Source organism: Lissotriton helveticus, chromosome 1_1 (assembly GCF_964261635.1).
Source record: "Lissotriton helveticus chromosome 1_1, aLisHel1.1, whole genome shotgun sequence".
Lineage (NCBI taxonomy): Eukaryota > Metazoa > Chordata > Amphibia > Caudata > Salamandridae > Lissotriton > Lissotriton helveticus.
The window spans coordinates 598857569-598878903 of NC_136057.1; the positions used below are offsets into that span (position 1 = coordinate 598857569).

The 21335-nt window shown below is 48.6% G+C and overlaps 1 protein-coding gene across 3 annotated transcripts in view; it reads right to left on the reverse strand.

The window, feature by feature from the left end:
* The window catches only part of DNAI7 (dynein axonemal intermediate chain 7), a 931046-nt gene that overhangs the window by 436244 nt on the left and 473467 nt on the right, over nt 1-21335 (reverse strand). For all 3 annotated transcript variants that reach the window (XM_078674105.1, XM_078674106.1, XM_078674108.1), the window contains one exon: nt 1616-1803. In XM_078674105.1, the coding sequence (XP_078530231.1) occupies nt 1616-1803 (188 nt within the window). The remainder of the gene's footprint in view (nt 1-1615; nt 1804-21335) is intronic.

Consider the following 21335-nt stretch of genomic DNA (forward strand, 5'->3'; position numbering starts at 1 on the left):
TCTACACTTAACCTTTGATACATCTGGTACACTCATTTGGACAGGTGTATGTGTCTTATGTAGATGACACTCAACTCCTGTTCAGTTTTGGTAAACTTCTAAATGAACTTTAGAACACTGTTAAGGCTTTTCTAATAGCTGTCCAATGTTGGATGAGTGCTACAAAATTGAAATTAAAGGAGACATGAACTAAATTTTGCTTGGTAACCCAGGCTCACCTCGGACCGCAGGTCTGTGGTCTTGATGTATGTGTTCCCTCCCCCAATGCCTTTGGACATAGAAATCGAGGTTTTAAACTTAACAAGAAATTATTCAGATTATAAAAAACAAATGTAAACACTTTTTAGTATATAAATGATCATGCCTTTAATATGTTCATGTACCGGGTCATGCTTAATGGGTACAGAGCTCAGCAAAGAGATTTTACCTCTTTAATGTACACTTAAAACTGACTTGTAAATTTATCATGACAAGCAATTGATTAGGAAGTCACTTTCAAGTACCATGTACGTAGGTAGTATTTATTTACAGCAAACCTAGCTAAAAGGCAAGTTGAGTGCTGTACAGGATAAAAGGATACAGTGAATGGGTGCCTGGAATGGAAATTGAGTTCTTAGAGTGGAGGTGAACTATTACTACATCACCTTGTGTTTTTAAAGAGGTGTCTTCAGCAGTTTCCTAACTTTGAGCAGGGTGTGAAACAGACAGGTAATTCCAGATAAAGGATGTGTAAAAAGCTAAGGCTTGTTGACTTGTTTTGTTAATTTTTCTACTTCTCCATCTCTGGTCTTATAGTGGCCTCGCTGTGGATGTGCTAATAGTCACAGGAAATGGAGAGCTTGTCAGATATGTGTATTTGCAGGTTGTGGTGACTTTATAGATGATGCAACTGGTTTTGAAGGTGGTGTACATTGGTGAGGGTAGTCTATGGAGTTCCATCGGGGTGGGGTTAATGCTGATATTACTTCAGACCCTTGAATGGAACTTACTAAAAATACATATTTAACTCAACCCATGTTGATATAGGTAGTGGAAAATGATTCTTTAGTGAGACACTGGCTCGCCCCTTTAGAGCCTTTCTGGCGAGTGTTTGTGGGAGCACTGCCAAATCCTGTATGGAAATTGTAATCAACTCTTCCATCTCTAAAATGTCACTATTTTGTTTTACAATATGGAAACCCCACAGGGGACAAGAGTAGCTGAACTCCAAGAGATATTATTTCTCTTACTCCTTTTAATAAGCACATATTTTACACGGAACCTCAGGATTTATTTGTGTTTTAAAAGGAAACGAGTCCCACAGACATCCAGTGGTGAAGACACACTACAGTCCTATGTCTCTAATATCCAAAAGCACCAAGGGAGTTGCACTGCTAGCCTGAAGAATTTGAAGCTAAATTTAGCACACATTCGAAATACATAATCAAGTTAATAAATCTGGATTTTCCATAATCTAAAATGAAGATCTGAAGAGTATTATGGTGATATTACATAGGTCATTCCTCTTGAAAATGGATTGCTGGAATAAACCATTGTTACATACTTATAGATTTCGGGTTCCAAAATGTCTGACAAGGTTATTTACCAAAGCATTTCTTTAGGCTACAAAACTTACCTCTAACATTGTCCATCCATTAACTTGTTTAGCTTGAGGTGGGAGCTTCAGTACATGGAGATAATACAACCCACCAAGGGTTGTAAACTGACGTAAATCAACCACACCTTCTTGGATGGCTTCATCTTCATTCTCTGTGACCACAGTCTCTGGTGCTGTGTAGTCCATTCCTGGTGTTGGTTCATTAACTAAGCATTAATAAAGTACAGCTGATTACTAGACAAATAAAGAGTAATATTTTCTTTATCTTAAAGATTGTTTTAGATTATCAAGGTTCTAGATCTCTTGGAAGAATCCATACATCATAAATCATCATAATCAATCATAGTTAAAAACACATACAAAGTATATAAATTTTACATAAATGTGAGTGAATCTACAGGGGCACCACACTCATATAAGATCTATACAAACTTACAAAATGGTTGACAATTCTTGGCAGTACTGTGTGATATAATGCAATACAAAAGGGCATATTTGTTCCTGAAGTGTAAATCCTCCTTCCTGTGCCCTACACCAAAGATTTCCCATTAGAAATACAAATACTTGCTCCAAAATGCATCATTACACGAAAGACCACACATCACTAAAGACAAATAGGACAATGATATAGGAATAACAAGTAAAACAGCATGTTAATGTCACTATCCAGGTCCTCTACATTAACATTATTTTTAAATATATCAACATTTATTTAGTGCACCATCTTCTTGTAGTACTGTACGACAATGAAACAGAAGGTATTTGCATCTCATGGCTGTTAATACATTGAAGGGACCCACCAGGTATTTTCTCTAAAATGTACAAGAGCTAGTAAGCAAGCCATAGAGAGAACCCAACTCCTAAATTTCGGGAACAAAGTTTTTATGATAAGGCGTGGCCAAAGCAGCCAAGATGGCTGATGCCTCTTAGTGACACTCCATGGACCTTCTCCACCATCCCATCTAGTAAGAAGTCCTGGTCACCAAGGCACCACTCCAGCCCTAGCCTATACTCCCTTTGGCATCGGCCTGATCAGGTAGAGACGGATTGCGCCCTGTTGGGACCCCTGAGGTGGTGCAGTTCGCCGTGGGCCTTGCTGCAATTTTTCAAAATGGTGCCCAATTGCAGACACTAAAGGGAGCATGTGGCTGTCCTCCCGCCTGAGATGGGCGCAGCTACGGTGGCAGAGGATGACCAATGGAGCAAAGCAGAGTTGCCAAGTGAAGCGCCGCTGAGTCAGGAGGGTTCCTCCTGAGTGACTTCACTCTACTCAACTGGGCATGCCTAGAGGCACGGCTGAAGGTTGGATGGCAACTGCCCGCGAACAATGCATGGTATCAGAGGTATGACCTGGGCTTCCCCCCCCAGCTCCCTCCTTAGACCCTGCATACTGAGCTGCCATGGGAAGTCAGGGGGGCCAGATGCGAAGGGAGAGCCCAAGAGACCTCTGGCCCTGGATGTGGCAAGGTCTTTTCTCCGCCATTGTTTTACTCAGGGCCTCTATGGACGCCGCATACTTGCAGACCTGAGAGGCCCCGACTGCATTAAACCCTTGCATTTCGACCTGCAAGCAGTGAGTAGGGCCTCCCTCGAACCAGTTGAGCACCTGGGCCGCCTGGTGGGCTTTCACCCTAGCTATTCATGATGGATCCTTGAGGACCTAGAGGTAAGCGGGCCAGGGACATGCTACCGGTGATCCCCCTCTGATCTGGTGGAATGTTGGATGGCTGGACACGTAGATACCTCTGCAGCAGCTACATGTGGGAGTGAAACAGAACCCAGGTCATCTTCCCCATGTCATTCCGCTATGAGCCCCCCATCATTCTAGCCATTAAAAATTTAAATCCAGTATTTGTAAAGCGCACAGCTATCCGAAGGCATCCCGGCGCTGGGGGCCATCTGGAAGATTGAGCGAGCTATTGCCCAGAGTCACATGATGCTGGGCTGACCTGCCACCGGTGCCGGGGATCGAACTGTGAGCCCCACCGTCCGGTGTCAGTCGCCCTGGCCGCAGCGCCACACCTCTTTCTGTTGACCTTCACGCTGGCTGCTTGTGGTGCCCGTTCCCACTCTGGGCCAGCAGGCCTGGTGCCTAGATCATCAACGCCACCATCAGAATGACTGACTATACAGGTCTCAGAGAAGCGTGAAGCCCGGCTCTACCACATTTTAACAATCTTTCCACCCTTGTGACATTGAGTGGCTCGGAGCCCCACTTGACATGGTTTAATGGGGAAGGACAAGGGCCAATGATAGGGGGTCAATACAAAATTAACATATTCACGACAAGCCCCTCAGACTCCAATAGGCAGCCGATGGTTGGCGAACACACCCTGTTGCCCTCTACTCCTGCGGATGCAGCCCAAATACTACAAGTCATCCAGGCCTCACAAGAAGCCTTTGAGTCAAAATTTTGTGACTTTGGTGTTGACGTTGATCTCCTTTGTCAAGATCTCTACCGTGAGGCTGGGAGGGTTAGATAGGTGGAGAGTAGTGTGTCCACCCTTGAAGTTAATTCAACAACTCACAAGACCAAGGTGAATATGTTACTTTCAACTGTTTGCACCCTAAGGCAAGAACTGAAGATGCTAAAAAAATCGCTCCAGTTGGAACATTTGCAGTTTGTGGGTTTCCCCAAGGGAGTGGAGACCCCTCAACCACAGACTTTTATTGAAGACTGGATTAAGTCATGGGTTTCAGAAAAGGCTCTGTTGCCTTGGTTTGTGGTTGAATGGGTGCACCGAGCCCTGATGCAACGTCTCCCTCCGCCCTTGGAGCACCACAATGCCCTGTCAGTGGCAGAATATTGACCTTTTTTGACTGGGACGCCATTCTTTGAGAAGCTTATAGCCATGGCAAGCTTCATTTTCTATAGTCTCACATCATGGTCTTCCGGTACTATAACAAATCGACACAAAAACAATGCAAGCTCTATGATGCCCTTAAGCAGAAGATCAGGGCAATGTCACTTCAATATATGCTGCTCTCCCCCACACGGCTGAGGGTCATTCATGGGTCTCGCTGCCACTTCTTTGATTCTGAGGCGGTCTGGGAATGGGAAACCAAACATACCCTTCAACCCTATGTGCCCGTGGACTGCATTGCCCAGATGGGTCATGGCTCACCCCGCTGAGCTCTCAACTGATGCCAGACCAGAGAATGTCCTAAATCCAAAGGAACGTGGGGATGGCACATCAGGTGATTGGCAAGTGTTGTGTGCAAGTTACTCAGATGTAACCTTTGAGTCAGTGGTAGATGGTGATAGACCTGTTTGACAATCCTTGCCTTGAAGCATGAGATACAATTTAGCATTGGCTAGCGCTGCTTATAAAATGTATTTTCCACCGGCTGCCCCTCCATTAGGGTGGAGGAGCGCCGCCCCCGCCACAACCCTCAAATAAAAATCATAATAAAACAGGTTTTAAACCCGTTTTATTTTAATCCTCTGGACCTGCCTCCAGGACGAGTCTTGGGGGCGGTTCCAAGGGATGATACTGCTGGTGTGGGAGAGGTAGTGCCCTAACTTCACAGCACATGAGGGTTTGGCAGGTCGTCTCAAGTTGGCAAACCCTCATGCGCAGTGAAGCTCTCTCCAGCCCCAGGTGCGTTGCTGGGGCTGGAGGGAGCAGGACCAGGCTCCCAGGCAGTCTGTGAGCGCATGTTGCCAGCACTCAGGCCAATCCTGATGCTGTTTTCATACAGCATCAGGATTGGCCGCAGTACAGTCTGGGAGCCTGTGATCAGAAAAAGGAAGAGCGCAATGCAGCAGGTGACGGCGGCATTGGCTGTGTTCAGAAACGTTTTGTTTTTATTCCTTTGTCCCCGAAATCCTCACCCCTCCCCACCTCTCTCCTTTCGTGCCACCCGCCACTTTGGCAGGGGATCGGACCCTACTGCTATTCTCTTAAATGATTAGGAAGGGGCAATATAATTAAACCAAAGGTTTGGCTCAGTGCAAAGTGGCTGTCACCCGACTACAGTCCTGAAGCACATAATGTTTATAACCAATCCTCGGTTGCTGGATGGTAAGGGGATTACTTATGTTTGTGAAATCCCCTAGTACCAAAATACTGTCCTATTACTAAAAATGCTATTCCAGATGTCTAAATATATTGTACAGGATATCATCAAATAACTTTGTCCTAGTTTTTGTTATCTTGAAAGGGTAATACATCTTTAATGGTTTTCCCTCATGGAATGCACTCATGTCCCCAGGTCTCCATTTATAGAGACTGAAAATGAAAGTTTCTATAGTGTTTTCCAATACGTCATATTTTGGGGGGGGAATGGAGTCAAATTACACTATATAAAGTTGGCATATTATTTCGCAATATTACTTTCTCAATGTTAAATCAAACTAGAAATGCTTAGGTCAGTGCTTCTGCATCATATTGGTGTTTTAGATCTAGCCTTCATTTATAACCACTTCCATTCCTAAGCCTAGCCATTCTACTTGTGAATTTTAGATTTCGCCTGCACAGCGCTTGCGCTATGCTTTGAAATCAATTGTTAATATATATCTTAAAAGGAGCTTACTCCCGCCCCTTGCTTTTCATTGGTTTCTGTACTTGCCACGTATTTTTCCTCACTTTCTATTGGCTGTAGCATGTTTTTTCTTTGTGTTTGCTCTTATCAGTTTCTTACCGTCCAAGTACTTTTTTAATCCACTTTTGAAGCAAAACTCTTTTTTTGATGTGCATAGCCGGCAGCTCTCAACATGGCACAGCCCAGTCTCATACAGAACTGCATGTTGCACACACAATTGCATGTGCCCTGCAGCAGCAGCACGGGACGCGTGAAAAGGGCAATATTTTTGGCTGTTAAGAAATGGACATAGACTGGACTCCTAATTTCAGGTAAATATTCATGCGTTTAACCAGAGGTTTTGCCTGCACAGGCTATGTAGAAAATTGACAGCGATCAGTGTTAGCATTTAGCAGAAGCCATCTTGTTTTCAGTAGCCATTTTGTCTGGCATGTGCTCACCATGTGCTTTTACCTGCTTCTCTGTCGTTTACCCTTGTGCTCTGCTTAGAGGAATAGCTATACTTAGACTCTGCTACTATGCACATGCTCAGAGGAATCTGTAACTGTTCATACACTTGCTTTAGTCTGTAACTGTCAGGTTGATTTTACCAGCGTCAGCAACTGCTAGCTCCTCCCTTACTGTTGACTGTGCATTTCTGTATGACATTTATGTAGGTAACTCTCCTATGTGTGCTTGTACCGCCTTCTTTTGAGCTCCTGTGTGGGTATAAAAGACCCATAGTTTTCTACTCCTTGTGCTACTTCATACACTACCGAACGGTGTTCTGTGAATGTAGTTCCACCTCATGAGGTTTAATAAATCTTTCCTTTACCTTTCAGTTTCCGTGCCAACTTCTATTTACTTGTCTGAGGACTTGCGTGCAGAGAAGGGCGAACCCTCGCACTGGTAGGCCTGGCTGAGGCCCACCTCTACAGCTCCAGCACATTCTTTTTAAACTACCCCCTTCCCCGTAACTTCCTACTGTTGCACCCCCCCTATTCTTTTGCCTTTCCCTTCTCCTGCACTGCCTGTTGTTTCTTAAGCCCTTGTCCACACTGTTTTTACATAGCTTAAAGAAAAAAACACTATGACACAGTCAACGCTGGCCACATCATGGAGCTTTGGTCTTTTTTCTTGTTTTATTGTCTGGCTGGTCCATTGAATCACTTATGTTGCGGCATAATATTTTGAGAACGGAGATACCTACCCGATTAGTGCACAGAGTTTACTATATACGGGAGTGGCTGAGTGATGTAATGACAAAAGAAATGATGATCCGATGCTCAGATAAGGGCAATCTTCTTCCTCGCCTTCACATGGTAAGATGGGGCTCGGGCGAGGGGTTGGACTAGTCTGAAGGTCTGAGTGGGTATCACACGCTGCGGCCTTGTAGAAATATCCTTCTGCTGGCACGCTGAGGGTTTTATTTCATTTCCTGACCTCTTGAGGTTTTATTAATTATGCAAAGTTTGATCCCTCTTCGGCTGCTTCAGACATAAGTGGAACAGTTGAGGACTAACTTCATGGCCACCGATTCTGGCCTGGTGCCTCATTTTTCAACCTCTGAATCACCCTCCTCAGCCCAACTTGGGTGTGCTACTCTCTACTTCCTCTCCAATAGTTTTAGTGGTGCTCAGAGAGTATGCTGCAGTCATGTGGCTCCGTATGCCCAGGTATGAATGGGCAGCCACAGTGCCTGATGGCCCTGCCCCCATACATCTGGTGCAGGGCTCCTCAAATCGCACCCCCAGCAGCATTGTTGCTCCAGCGCTCTCCAAGCACTCTACAGACCCACCCAGGCTCAGTCTTTCTACAGCCCCCGATGGTCTATTGACTCCCTTCCAGCCTCAGCTTTTCTCAGACGAGCCACTCTGTTGCCTCTGGGCTTTTCCGAGCCACTCTGCTGGTCTCCCCTGCAACCCAAACCCCCCCTGCCACACCCAGTTGTCCTCCAACCCCCTGCTGCCTCAGAGCCCCTCTGCAGCACGGATATCCCGGGCAGCTGCCCTGAGCCCCCTGCAGGTATGTCAATTATGTTCTACAGCTCTTCATTGCCATCAGGGAAATGCTACATTTGTGTGAGGTGCCACATTGGAACTCTTCTCTCAACTTCTTTTTACACTGCTCCCTGTAGTTTTATATTGTATTTGAGTGCTACTTCGAATTCCTTTGAGAGTTTGTTTAGGCGCAGCCTTTTACTCTGCATGCTGCTTCTTATTATGTGTGATATCTCTGAAACACTGCTTGCTACCAATTAATTGTTACAATTTACATAATGGTGCAACAAGGGGATTGGTCTTCATCTTGCCACTACCTATGAATTGCTTTAAGTTTGCATCTACTGGTCCTTCCTCAGATCTAAGCTTAACTTGTTGGATCTCAGTGCATGTCCTGTTTTCCCAATTGCATTGTGGTACCTGTAGTTTTGCTTCTCCTTTGTAAGTGCAGAGCGGCAAATAGTAGTGCACAAAAAAGTAAAGAGATATAAGCTAATTAGATCTGACATGGGGCAATGTGAGATCTAAGCTCTCCTATGTGAAAGCATTGTGTCATCCTTCACATTAATTTATCTCCTTGTTTTTCAGTTCCCTGGCTACCAAAACGAGAGGAGTGAGACACATTCTGAATTATTTGCCTGCCACAAGTCAGCTTATTAATACTAACCCCCATCAGGACTACACACATTAATTTTAGGTGCTATTGGCACTATCCACTCTGCTGAGTGTCCTTTCCACTTTGCTCCAAAAACTGAAGAGTTAAGGGAATTGCCTATTTACATGGAACAAAGAGGAAGCTGCCCTGCCAGCCCTTTCTATTGGAGCTCAATAAGTGCAAAACTGATTAAATAGTTCTCATCAAGGTCAGCCTTCTCATTCACAACAGGCATTGCACACCCACCGGAGAGGTACTGAGACCACCTGACTCATGTCAAGTCAACATATTTATTCTAGGGATTTAATAAAGCCAACATGTCAACTTGCGGTTACTAAAGAGCGCTGGTGGGATAGGCAGAAGAGAACGGTGAAGTATTCCCATATCACTGGGGGCGCTAGGTGGCGCCAGACCAAGATGGCCGCACTGGTGTGAAGCTCCCGCCTGATCGAGCACTTTCCCTCATCCTCCAGTGATCCTGACCGGAGATACCCGATTGCACATCGCTCCACAGTGTCCGGGACTCCGAGCTGCGCCCAATGATACCTCTCTTGCCGGGGGAACCTGGCTAGTTGCGGAGAAATCTGCCGACAAACCCTGGGGCTGCCTTGGCGTGATCGCTTCCCGACGTCGGCCCAGCCTGCTGGGATAGACCGAGGATTCGCGGCCTATACGTGGCGGCCGGAGGATACCTCCCCCCATCCCCCGAGGGCGTGGAGACTTTTGAAAGGCCGGGGGCTTTGCCGACGTTAGAGCAACCCTAGCTGCTGTTGGAGGTAGGCGGCGCCGGTGGTCAGCGGCTCCCTGGTGCTACGGGCCGGTCTGACCACGTTTACACCCCCACAAGTCGGACTCCTAGCGCGGACTGAGGCCTAACATTTTGGCGGTTGCGCTGGGGTGCCTGATTGCCGGTGTCATTTGCCACTAATAACGTCCTCCATAAAGCCTCAGTACTCACCCGACCGGCGCAGCTGCGTGTCCCTACCGCTACCACCCCGGTGACTCCCCGATCTGTGGGCGGGCCGCCCGCGCTTCCCGGTGCTGCGTGGCCTACAGGGACCGGGCCGTAACATCTGATGCATGAGGCAATAGAGCTCCACTGCCGCCTACGCCGGGCTGCTTGCCCCCCCCCCGACACTGCCGAAGACTTCGACATCCTCCGCCTGAGGCCCTGCGGGCATTCTCACTGAAGGGCCCCGTCGCCGCTGCGGCCTGTTCCGGGTCTCATTGCGCCTGCCACTCCCCACCAGCTCCACGACAGCTGAACATTAGGAGAGGGTTTACCTCCCATTGGACCGCAGCGCCATTCCAGCTGTTTCCCCCCTGTCCGCGATCATACAGCCAGGCTCCTCCATTCTACGCTGCTGAGGTAGGGGCTTAGATCTATACAGGGCCTTGACTACTAGCGGCCTTTGCGTGGGACATCGGTCCGCAATCCAACCGCTTCCCGCGTTTCAAGCCCGGAGTGCACTTTTGAAAGTAGAGTGCGTCTCGACAACGGCGCAGGCCAGTAGATTGCCGCTTGCTCTCCCCCCCCATGGGGCTGCAAATCTGCTGAGGGATTTCTCCCCGGGGGCCCGATAGCCCACCCTACTTACAGAACTGCTGGGACACAAGGCGCCCATCCTTTTTTGTCTACATGTGACTCTCTGGGAATTGCCTCACAGCAAGTATCGAAGATCTCCTATCTTTCCCTGCTTCCCCTGTAACCACATACCCCGCTAATCCACTACTGTGACACCTTGCCGTTTCCTCAGGCTCACTATTCGCCTAGTCCGCCACTAGATCTGCCAGCAACGCACTGAGCCACCCCAGGGAGCCCTGGGTCCCTCCTTGCTCGGCTCTGTGAGCGGCATTGAAACTTCGGCGCATGCCCTCGCTCTCCTCCTGGCCTTGGACACCCAGTCCGTTCAGCCTTAAACCGATAACTGGCGGCACCTCTTCATCACGGCGGTGGAATCCTTCTGGCCCGGATTCCCCTGCTTGACTGGAGCTTGAAACGCTGGAAGGCCTTCATCCCACACCCTGACATCCCGCCCAGCCAGCATCAGCTCCCCCCTTCCGTCCGCACCCTCCTGTGAGCTGGCGGCCATTTTCCCTACTGCATCGTGGACGCCGAGGCGGGACATGGGCCGCAACGATGCCAAGCAGTCAAAAATCCCATTTGAGTCCAAAAAAACTTCCAAAACAACGCCGGAAGGAGGGGGGCAGCCCTACCACCTCGACCCCTCAGGAGGAAGATTGGAAAACACTCTTGTTGGGCATGAAGCAGAGCCTGTCAACAATAGACGCCAAAATCGACACCATAAATACACGCACGGACTGTGTAGTGGCTAAGATGGAGCAACATGACACTCGCATTAAAGAGGCCGAAGACAGGATTTCGGAATTGGAAGATGGTGCGATTTCACTCCCTCGGTCCAAGAAGCCAGACGCAAATTTGCAGGGGTCAAAAAGAAACTACAAGCTCAGGAGATCCCGTATGCCATGCTATATCCGCCAAAATTAAAAATTTCTCATCAGGGCAGGCACCACTTCTTTCAAAATCCACAGCAGGTGGAAGACTTCCTCAAGCAATGCCGAAAAGAACAGAACAGGGAGGAGGCGACACGTCGACGCTCCAGGTCACAATCGCCATTGTCACAACAGGACTAACCTGATGTACTGTTATGCGGGCCCTTGGGTCAAACGATTCCCTGGTCACTGGGTATGCGAAGACTGATAACTGCGTATACTGGTGAGGTATTAGTTCTACTTTAAGTCTTACTGGTCTATGGTATACCTAAGTGCTCGATCACCCACCTCCGTCCCGCAATTGTCGACCGGGGTAAGCCTGGTTGAATGTGGGTGTAAGTAGGGAGGTGGTTGGCAGGTCTGGTGCCCCTAGTTCTGACCCCCAATGGGTGAACCCCTAAACTCCCCTCCCCTCCTGAGGGCAGGGGCATATGTAGTGCTCTTTTTAGTTTTGGTTTCGTTTTGGTTCTGGGTGGGTGGGTGGGGACCAAATACCCGGCTAGTTGGGGTTGCCGGCGTGGGTGGGATGACGCTCCGATCTCATGCTGTAGTTATTAAAGCGAAGGTAACGCATGCTCGGAGCCGGTCTGTTGGGGGGATATCAGGGTGGAACTGTTATTTCTGTGAAATCGATTGTACTATGATCTGTGATGCTGCACCTACATGCTATACAAATCTTTACTTGGTTGAATGGGTGACATAGCGGACTCGCAGCCGGTGCAGCAGTTTCGGCTGGTCTCGTGGAATGTTCATGGACTGAACAACCCGCGAAAGAAGAGACAAATTCTGGGTTACCTGGACAGGCAGGGGGTGTTAATTGCTATGCTTCAGGAAACACACTTACGACCTGATGGTTCTCCTCTGTTTTCGTCTAGATGGGCCTCATGCAAGGTGTTCTCCTCTTATTCAAATTATGCCAGAGGAGTGACAATCGTGGTCAAGCGAGGGTCGCGGTTTACACCTGCTGGGACTGAGATAGATTTGGGAGGTAGATATTGCATGGTCTGGGGACACTACACTCGCATACAGTCCTCTTTGCCTGCTATTATGGCCCCAATACAGACGACACATCCGCACTCCTTACGATGTGGGGTAAAATTCAAACACTGGGCATAGGCCATGTCATATTGGGGGGTGACTTCAACACAGCATTGGAACCCGGCCTGGACAGATCTCACCCCCAGGCGTTGCACTACACTCATACTCAACGTACATTATCGACTATTGTTGAGGAACACCACTACATAGACGCCTGGAGGCACTTACACCCCTCTCTCAAACAAGGTACGCACCACTCTGCAGTACATTCCACATGGGGCGGATTGACTACGTGTTCCTGTCGGCTGGCCTTGCGCCTTGGCTGGTTGACGCCCTACACCTTGCCAGGACATTCTCAGATCATTCGCCAGTCCTCCTAACACTTCGCATACCCAGTACTGCCTCCCCATATTTAAGTTGGCGCCTGAATCCTGCACACCTCACTGATTCGGCCTTCAGGGTAGAACTTGAACGTGACATACACGACTTCTTTGAACGTAACATGGGGTCAGTGAGGAATCTCACGACGGTATGGGAGGCCTTTAAGGTCACGATCAGAGGGTGGTGCATCGCTAAAGGGGGCGGAGTCCTCAAATCGCTGCGTGGTGAATTGCGCAAGTTAGAAACTGAGCTCCGAGACCTTGAACGTGACATGTCTTGCGACACGGGGGGCATACTTCCAGGGTTCTACTCAGGGACAAGCTGAATGAAAATACGGAAGTGGCGGAGAAGGAATGTAAGTTCATAGGGAAACCGTACACTGCGCGCATCTATGGCGAGGGAGATAGGCCTGGAAGGGCACTCGCCTCTGCTACTAGATCCCCGAGATATCACAATTATGTTGCGACCTTACTGGACAAACATCAGACCCCGCAGAGGGACCTGGCAGAACAACTCCGCATTCTCACTAATCATTACTCCACACTATACACCTCCCAAAGATCGACACCTATTAACTTACAGTTGTATTTAGAGGACACTGCAATTGCGTGGATTGGCCGTTCCCAGCAGAAAATTTTGCATCACGAACTTGAGTTGGACGAGATAAAGGACGCTATCATGTCTATGAAGTCGGGCAAATCACCTGGATCTGACGGGTTGCCCATTGATTTTTATAAGGCCTATATTCATCTACTCGCTCCAATACTGAAGCAAGTTTATTATTCGGCCCTTGAAGAGGGGACTTTGCCGACCACTATGCGTGAAGCCCTAATAGCATCCCTGTTAAAACCAGACAAGCCTCCAGAACACTGCGACTCTTATAGGTCTCTTTCATTACTAAATACTGATGTGAAAATATTGGCGAAAGTACTTGCGACTCACCTTAACCTATTGATGGAGCGTCTGGTCTTGCCTGACCAAGCGGGATTTGTCCCAAATAGGGCAACTTCACACAACCTGCGCACCCTTCAGGCTGTACTGCAAGACATTAACCCTCGATGCAAGGCTGCTGCAGTTCTCCTAGACGCCACAAAGGCGTTCAATTTCCTTGAATGGGATTACCTCCTGGCCCTTCAGGAACGAATGGGGATCCCTTTTAACTTTCTCGATTGGATTCGACTCTTATATTACAAACCGCAAGCCTCAGTCCTGTTAAACGGTTGTCGCTCAGCCCCATTTGAGATCTATAGGGGTACCTGACAGGGGTGCCCGCTCTCCCCAGTTCTCTTCGCGATCGCCATCGAGCCCCTGGCGGCCAAACTCCGGCAACATCACAATCACCGTTCTTTAATATATCCGGAACGCCAGCTGCTCATCGCATTATCTGCTGATGACATGGCCTTATATGTACATGAACCGCGAGATAACCTTAACCCTCTGCTGCGTGAGATCACCAAATTCGGAGCCATATCGGGGATACAGATAAACTGGTCGAAGTCTGCTCTATTCCCCTTGACGGACAAGACCTTGCGCTTCCCTCTGGATTACCTCCTAATGTGGGAGGCGGATGAAATAAAATACCTGGGCATCACAGTGTCCAGAAACCGGGAAGCTCTTATTAGAGCTAACTATGGTACTGTCCTAGATAAACTGACTGACACCATCGCTAAATGGATCCATCTCCCACTGTCGATGGCAGGGCGCATCTCCCTGATTAAGATGGTGGTTCTCCCCAAGCTCCTATATCTCTTTACTAATATACCGTACAGTCCAGGCTCATACTTCTTCCGTGCCCTCAATTCTCAACAATCACGGCTTATTTGGGGCGGCAAACAGGCCAGGATTAGTCTGCAGACACTCATGTTACCTTATCACCAAGGGGGATTTGATGTTCCTAATTTTCAACGATACTATGACTGCGCCCAGGGTCACTTTGTTGTGTACTGGCTACATCCTCCTCCCTTTATGGCTCACCTGGCGGTGGAAGACGGCTATATGAGGCCCGCCAAGCCAACGGGTTATTTATACGCTCCGGCTCGAGTTATAGACCGAGACCCTACCACAGTAGACTGTACGGTTCAAGCTTGGAAACGCATAGCTGATAATATGGGGGTCAAGTTCCTTTATTCGCCATATATGCCTCTAGTGCATGATCCCAGGCTAAGTGTCTCCTGTGAGGAGATTGGCCGTAAAATGCTCACGGAACGTGCGATCCACACATGGGGCGATCTATACCTCCAGGGGCAATTTTGCACGTCGGCTCAATTCTTTGGGGATAACACCCCCTCCGTAATGGACACGTTCCTTTATACTCGGCTACGTCAGAATGTCAAGGCGGTCACACCCAGTTTTCCTGACGAGCCGGATACTATGGCACCCCTTCACGCCCTCCTACAAGCGGACACCCCGAAACATGTGGTATACATGCTATATAAACATGTACAAGTTGCCCCATCTCCCCCGTCACTAAAAGCGCGATGTGACTGGGACAGGGATCTAGGCGCACCATTGTCGGACGAGCAATGGGAAGAGAGCTGCTCGCATACCAACGCTGTGACGGGCAATACACGTCTCAGACTGGTTCATTTTAAATTCTTACATCGATTCTACTATACCCCTGCTAAACTGTACCGCTTTGGACTCCGGGACAATGACAGATGTCTGCGATGCAGGAGTGAGGGTGCGGACTTCCTCCACCTGGCATGGATGTGCCCTGCCGTAGCGGCATATTGGGAGGAGATATTTAAGGCATGATCGGGGTGGACATTGTACCTTGTCCTAGGAATGCCCTACTGGGCCAGTCGAATCCAGCGATAAAAGCACATAGGAAATATTTTGCTTTAGGCCTCCTGTTAGCTAAATGTCATGTTGCGTGTCGCTGGGGTGAGCGCCTAAATTCAAGATATGGTTGAACACAACACAACTGCACACATATGCCGAACTTCTACCACAAAAATCGCGCCCTAAAGACCTATGGGGTCCCCTCACTACATATCTTCTTCGAGTGCAGAACGAGGATACGTCAGAGGCAGGTAGTAACAGAGAGGCTGGCTGAACTAGCCTGTTCCCATTACTCAAGCCTGCACCAGGATCCCGGTAGATAGGGACTAGCAGATCCCTCCCCACCTATGCATCATCTCACTTTAAGTCAGCTTGTATGATAGACCCTAGGGAGGATAGCTTGGTACACTGAGCTGTCCTAGACATTGCAGGAGATTAGAACACATACTGGGCCGAATACTGCTGCCCAGTGGATGGCTTAAGTGCCGTTCGTCCTCACCACCAGATGGTTTATGCACCACACTAGAATGTCACATGTAGCGCAGTATCCAAAACATGTAATGTACTGATGTACTCACAGATCGGATCAACGACTACCCCTCTTCCCCCCTCCCATGTCAGCCAGAAAGATTAATTGGGTGCACAGTGCCATTACCCCAGACGCAGGTCACTTTACGACATGGACAGTGCTGCTTGCAGCTCTGCACCTCAAGATACTTTGGACCACATACTAAGTATGATGGGAGTCATGGGAGGGAACAGTTTCTGTTGCAATTTTTTTTAGTTTGTTATAAATGATAAAAGAAACCTCACGTAGATACTGTTTGAATACACCTTGCTGCCTTACTTGCTAGAAAATGCATCCACAAGCTGCTTACATTGACTTTGTAACGCGGCCGGCCCAACTGGGTTGTAGGCGACTTGCTGTGTTTAAATGCCTGTTGCTTCACCTTGCTGGATGCACATACACACATACTCTGACTACGATAGCTGCCGGCCTGCGGACGCAGGGTGTAGGAATGTAGATGTGTACTCTTTATTTTGTCACCAATAAAGGTTTTGCAAAAAAAAAAAAAGGATTCCCATATCACTATCCAGATCCAGCTTGTGCTGAATGGTGACTGGCTTTCACAACTCATTGTGCTTTATTAGAAGGATTACAATTTATGATTTTCAAGTAACAAAGGGATCTCTGTCTTAAAAGCAGTAACCCATTTACATAAAATACAAATCTGTCATCTGGTCTTTATGTAATGTACTTTGCAGGACACATATTAACCCTCTAAGCTACTACTTGGTCTCCAGAGGCAAAGTCCGAGCAGCTCCAGCATTGATGCTTATATTTCGTTTTCCCTCTACAGTGATGTAGGATGTTCATGGTTCTGATGATGATCATGATGATGATAATGACATTCATAAAGCGTTTGCTTCCACTTTACTAGTGTGTCCCCGTGCTGCGGCACAAAGCACAGACAAGCATCATTCTTAGGTCACCCCCGAACGGAGAGCAACATCAGAAGCTACTCATTTGGGAAAAGGAAAGAATTCAGCTTTTTACGGAAGGTCACTTCGATGTCTCCATCCTAAGCCCCCACGGGAGTTTATTCCACTGCTGAGCTGCCACAAACCTAAAGGAGCGCCCGCCCATCCTTCCCGTCCTGACTCTAGGGACAGTAACCTGTCCCATCCCACTAGATCTTAGTTGGCGGGAGGGGACATACGGACTCAGAAGATTATATAGATATGCGGGGCCCTTCCTTTGCAAGATTCGGTGGCCCACACAGAGAGCTTTGAACTGGATTTGCTCCTTAATTGGGAGCCAATGGAGAGCAACTAATGCATTCCTTCAAGATGCTCTCCTGGGCAGCATCAGAACCAGGCGGGCTGCAGCATTCTGTATATGCTGAGGCCTCTGTACACAGCTGACATTGGCCCCCAGGTAGAGCACATTCCCGTAGTCCAGCCTTGAATTTACTAAGGCATGGACCATGGTCTTCCTAGCTCCAGTGGGCAGGATGTCCAAGGTCTTGCACAAACTCCGCAAGATACCAAAGCAAGTTCCTGCCACTCGCCTCGTCTGAAGCTCAAACGAGAGCTTGGGGTCCAACCACACCCCTAAGTTCTTAACTTGCTCACTATGAGCCGGGGCGGGACCCAGCGACTAAGGCTACCATGGCGATGTCCACACAGAGGGTGCCTTACCAACAACCAGAACCTCTGTCTTACTCCCGTTCAGGCAGTTCTCACCCATTCATACCGCCAGTTCTTGCATGCAGGATTTAAAATTGGAGGCCGCCTTCTCATCTGATTGTGTCAAGACCACCACCAGCTGCATGTCATCAGCGTAAGACACTGTTTTGACCCCGTACCTTCCAGTAATGTCTGCCAGCAGTGCGACATAGAGATTAAACAGGGTCGGGCTGAGGGTGGACCCCTGAGGCACCCCCTCATTAAGTATGATACACTTAGACCGGTGCGGTCCCTGTGCCACCCGAAAACTGCGATTCTGCAGAAAGGATTCCATCCCTGCCAATGTCTTGCCACCCACCTCTCCCTTCCTGAGACATTGGAGCAACGTTCAGTGAGCAACAGTGTCAAAGGCGGCACTCAGATCCAGTAGAATTAAGGCCGCCGCCTGACCCTCATCAACGTACTTCCGAATGATCTCAGTGGAGAGGAGCAGAGCAGATTCCGTCGAATACAGTGCGCGAAAACCTAACTGGGTGGGATGGAGAAGATCATGTTTACCAATATGAGATGTTAGCTGGATGTTCACCACCTTCTCTGCAACTTTCGCAAAGTATGGGAGAAGCGAGATGGGATGTAAATTGTCTAACTGGTCCATATTGACATTCAGCTTCTTCCTCAATGGGAGGACCACCGCTTCCTTCCATCTTTTAGGTACCATGCCTGAGCTAAAGGAGAGCTCTAACAGATGCCTAATGCTGGGTTAAAGAGGTTCCATACCGCCTTTCAGCACCCTAGGCCTAGCAGGGTCACTGGGAGAACCCGAGTTGATGTTACTGGCTATCCTCATTAGGATCTCAGGATTTGGGATGCTAAAAGTATCCAGAATCTCTACTCCGTTCATATCAGTAGAAGCCTCAGTCCTAGCACACCCTTTCCTTGCAGAGACCGGGAAGGTGGAGTACATTTTCTCCACCTTCTCTGCAAAAAACTCTGCAATCCGGTTTGAGGATTCCACTGAACCTGCAGTCGGGGCTAAGATCTTGTCCAAGGAAGAGATCTCCTTATAGACAGTGAACAGCTCTTTGACTGAGTTATAGGAAGCCCGCGTCTTCCTAATGAGGGAGTGGTAGAGCTTAAGGCTCACTTTATATTCAGCCTTCATCGGGGCCGAGAAATCCCTTCTCCACCTTCTTTCAAGGCGTTTACAGGATGCTTTCGCCCGTCTCAGTTTGTCTCCAAACCAGGGGGCGGATTTAGCTTGTCTTTTGGAAGCCTTAGCTGCCCAGGGTGAGCAGATGTCGAGTGCTTGCAAAATGTGCTTGTCTAGGGCCTCACACGCCGTGTCAATTTCCTGACCACCTGGAGGTCCCCCCTGAAGAAGGGCCGTACTAAAGTTATCTTGCGAGAAGGTCGCCCACCTCCTGTATTTATGCTTTTCCTCAACCCTCACTTGAGTTTTTGGAGCCGGTATCCACACCTTGAAAGAGATCACATAGAGGTCCGACCAAGGAACCGGCGCAGGTTTCTCAATTTTAAGAGCATCCCAATTGGCAAAGATTGGATCAAGTAAGTGACCCTGTCTATGCGTAGGGTGCCTCGACTTAAGTATCACCTGGAGTGCTTCCAGTTCCTGGCAGATCCCCTGCGCTCCCGAATCAGAAGCATCATCAAAGTGAAGATTCAAATCTCCCAGCACCAGTAATTTCTCATACCGGAGTGCCGGATGGATTAGATATTCACTCAGTTTAGACACAAACTGTGTAGAGGGGTCTGGAGGTCTATAAACTAGAATCCCTTTTATCTCATAGTTTTTAGAGATAGTTATCGAGAGGAAGGCCGCTTCACTACCCTCGATTTTAGTGGGTTCAAGGGTGTATTGTATAGAGTGTTTAAAAATCATCGCAATCCCCCCACCTCTCCCTGTGTTTCTGTCAACTCTACTGATACCATAGCCGTTAGGGAAGGCCTCCAGAATATCAGGGGCTGAGTCCTCATTGAGCCATGTTTCCTTAAGGAACAGGACATCTAGGTGGCCCTCTAAAAGCAGGTCATGAATGTCCTGTTTGTGCCTTCTCATGGAACGGCAATTAATAAGGGAGAGGCTCAAACTCAGGCCGACCTCCCTAAATATCACCTTCGTACTTACACTATACGCACAGTGACTGCACTTCCTGTTACTGTCATCCGTCTTTATACTATGTTTACACTCCACACCCATCACAGGGCACAGGGCAAAGAGTTGCTGAAAAATATACTGCAGACCCGGGCCCCGTCCAGCAGGGGTTCTGGCCCAGGCCCCGGCCGGCCGCAGACGGGTGCAGACGGGCGCAGACGGGCTTGTCTTTGGCGCGTCTTCGGCACGACGACGGCGCTCCCGCTGCGCGCGGTCGCTGAGGCATGAGGGCTAAATAGCCCCTCCCTGCCTCCAACTAGAGCCCTAACCGCTCCGATGTGGAAGTACCTGGCTCTCCCTGCCCCGCCCTCCGCGCAACGGTACTAGCTACCGCGTTGGACCGGGGCAGGCAGGAGCAGACACTGAGCCCAGGCTTCCATACTAAGTGAGTAACAGCAGCCCCCTTGTAAATTCCCAAATTAAAAATGGCAAGTTCAATGTAAAAACAACTCGGCAAGGAGAGACAAAAGAATGCTGCCTTACACGGCTGAACCGCAAAAACGGATTGGGAGAGACACTGCCACCGTCCTCCCTACCGCAGTGCGGGCGCAGGAACACTCAGCCTAAATAGCTCCTCTCTGCCTCCAACTAGAGCGCTAACCGCTCCGATGCGGAAGTACCTGGCTCTCCCTGCCCCGCCCCTCCCTCCTCGCAACAGTACTAGCTATCGCAACGGACCGGGGCGGGCAGGAGCAGACTCTGAGCCCAGGCTTGCACACTAAGTGAGTAACAGCAGCGCCCCTTGTAAATTCCCAAATAAAAAATGGCAAGTTGAATGTAAAAACAACTCGGCAAGGAGAGACAAAAGAATGCTGCCTTACACGGCCGAACCGCAAAAACGGATCGGGAGATACACTGCCACCATCCTCCCAACCGCAGCGCGGCCGCAGGAACAATCAACCTAAATAGCCCCTCTCTGCCTCCAACTAGAGCGCTAACCGCTCCGATTGGGAAGTACCTGGCTCTCACTGCCCCGCCCTCCGTGCCACCGTCCTCCCTACCGCACTCTACCGTTCTTTGTGCTCTACCTTCAGCATTTTTACAATGTAAGCATCTTGTTGGTTGTGCTCTGGCAGCTCGCACTCTCGTACCAGTGTAGCCCATGTGAAATCAGATTACGGTAGCAAGACTTGCCGTTGCATGATGTATGTGAAGAGTTTCTGTCATTGATAATTTGCACGGAAATTAAAATACCCATTTCTGCCAAACTTTTCAATGTCTACCATGACACCTTAGCTCTTTCATATCGTAAGGCTTCAGCAGATGAGAGGTAGAATGAATTCATTAAAACCAAATCCTAGACCTATGCTGTATGAAGCGCTTGAGGAATGGGAACATGAGGCACATAAACGAGAGAGAGAGAGAGACAGGAATGGAATAAAATACAGGAATATAATATTGAGGTATTCTGAGCCTAGATGGGATGAACAAATGAAAAGATGGAGGAGAGATATAAATGCAGATGGATTATATCCAGTAATA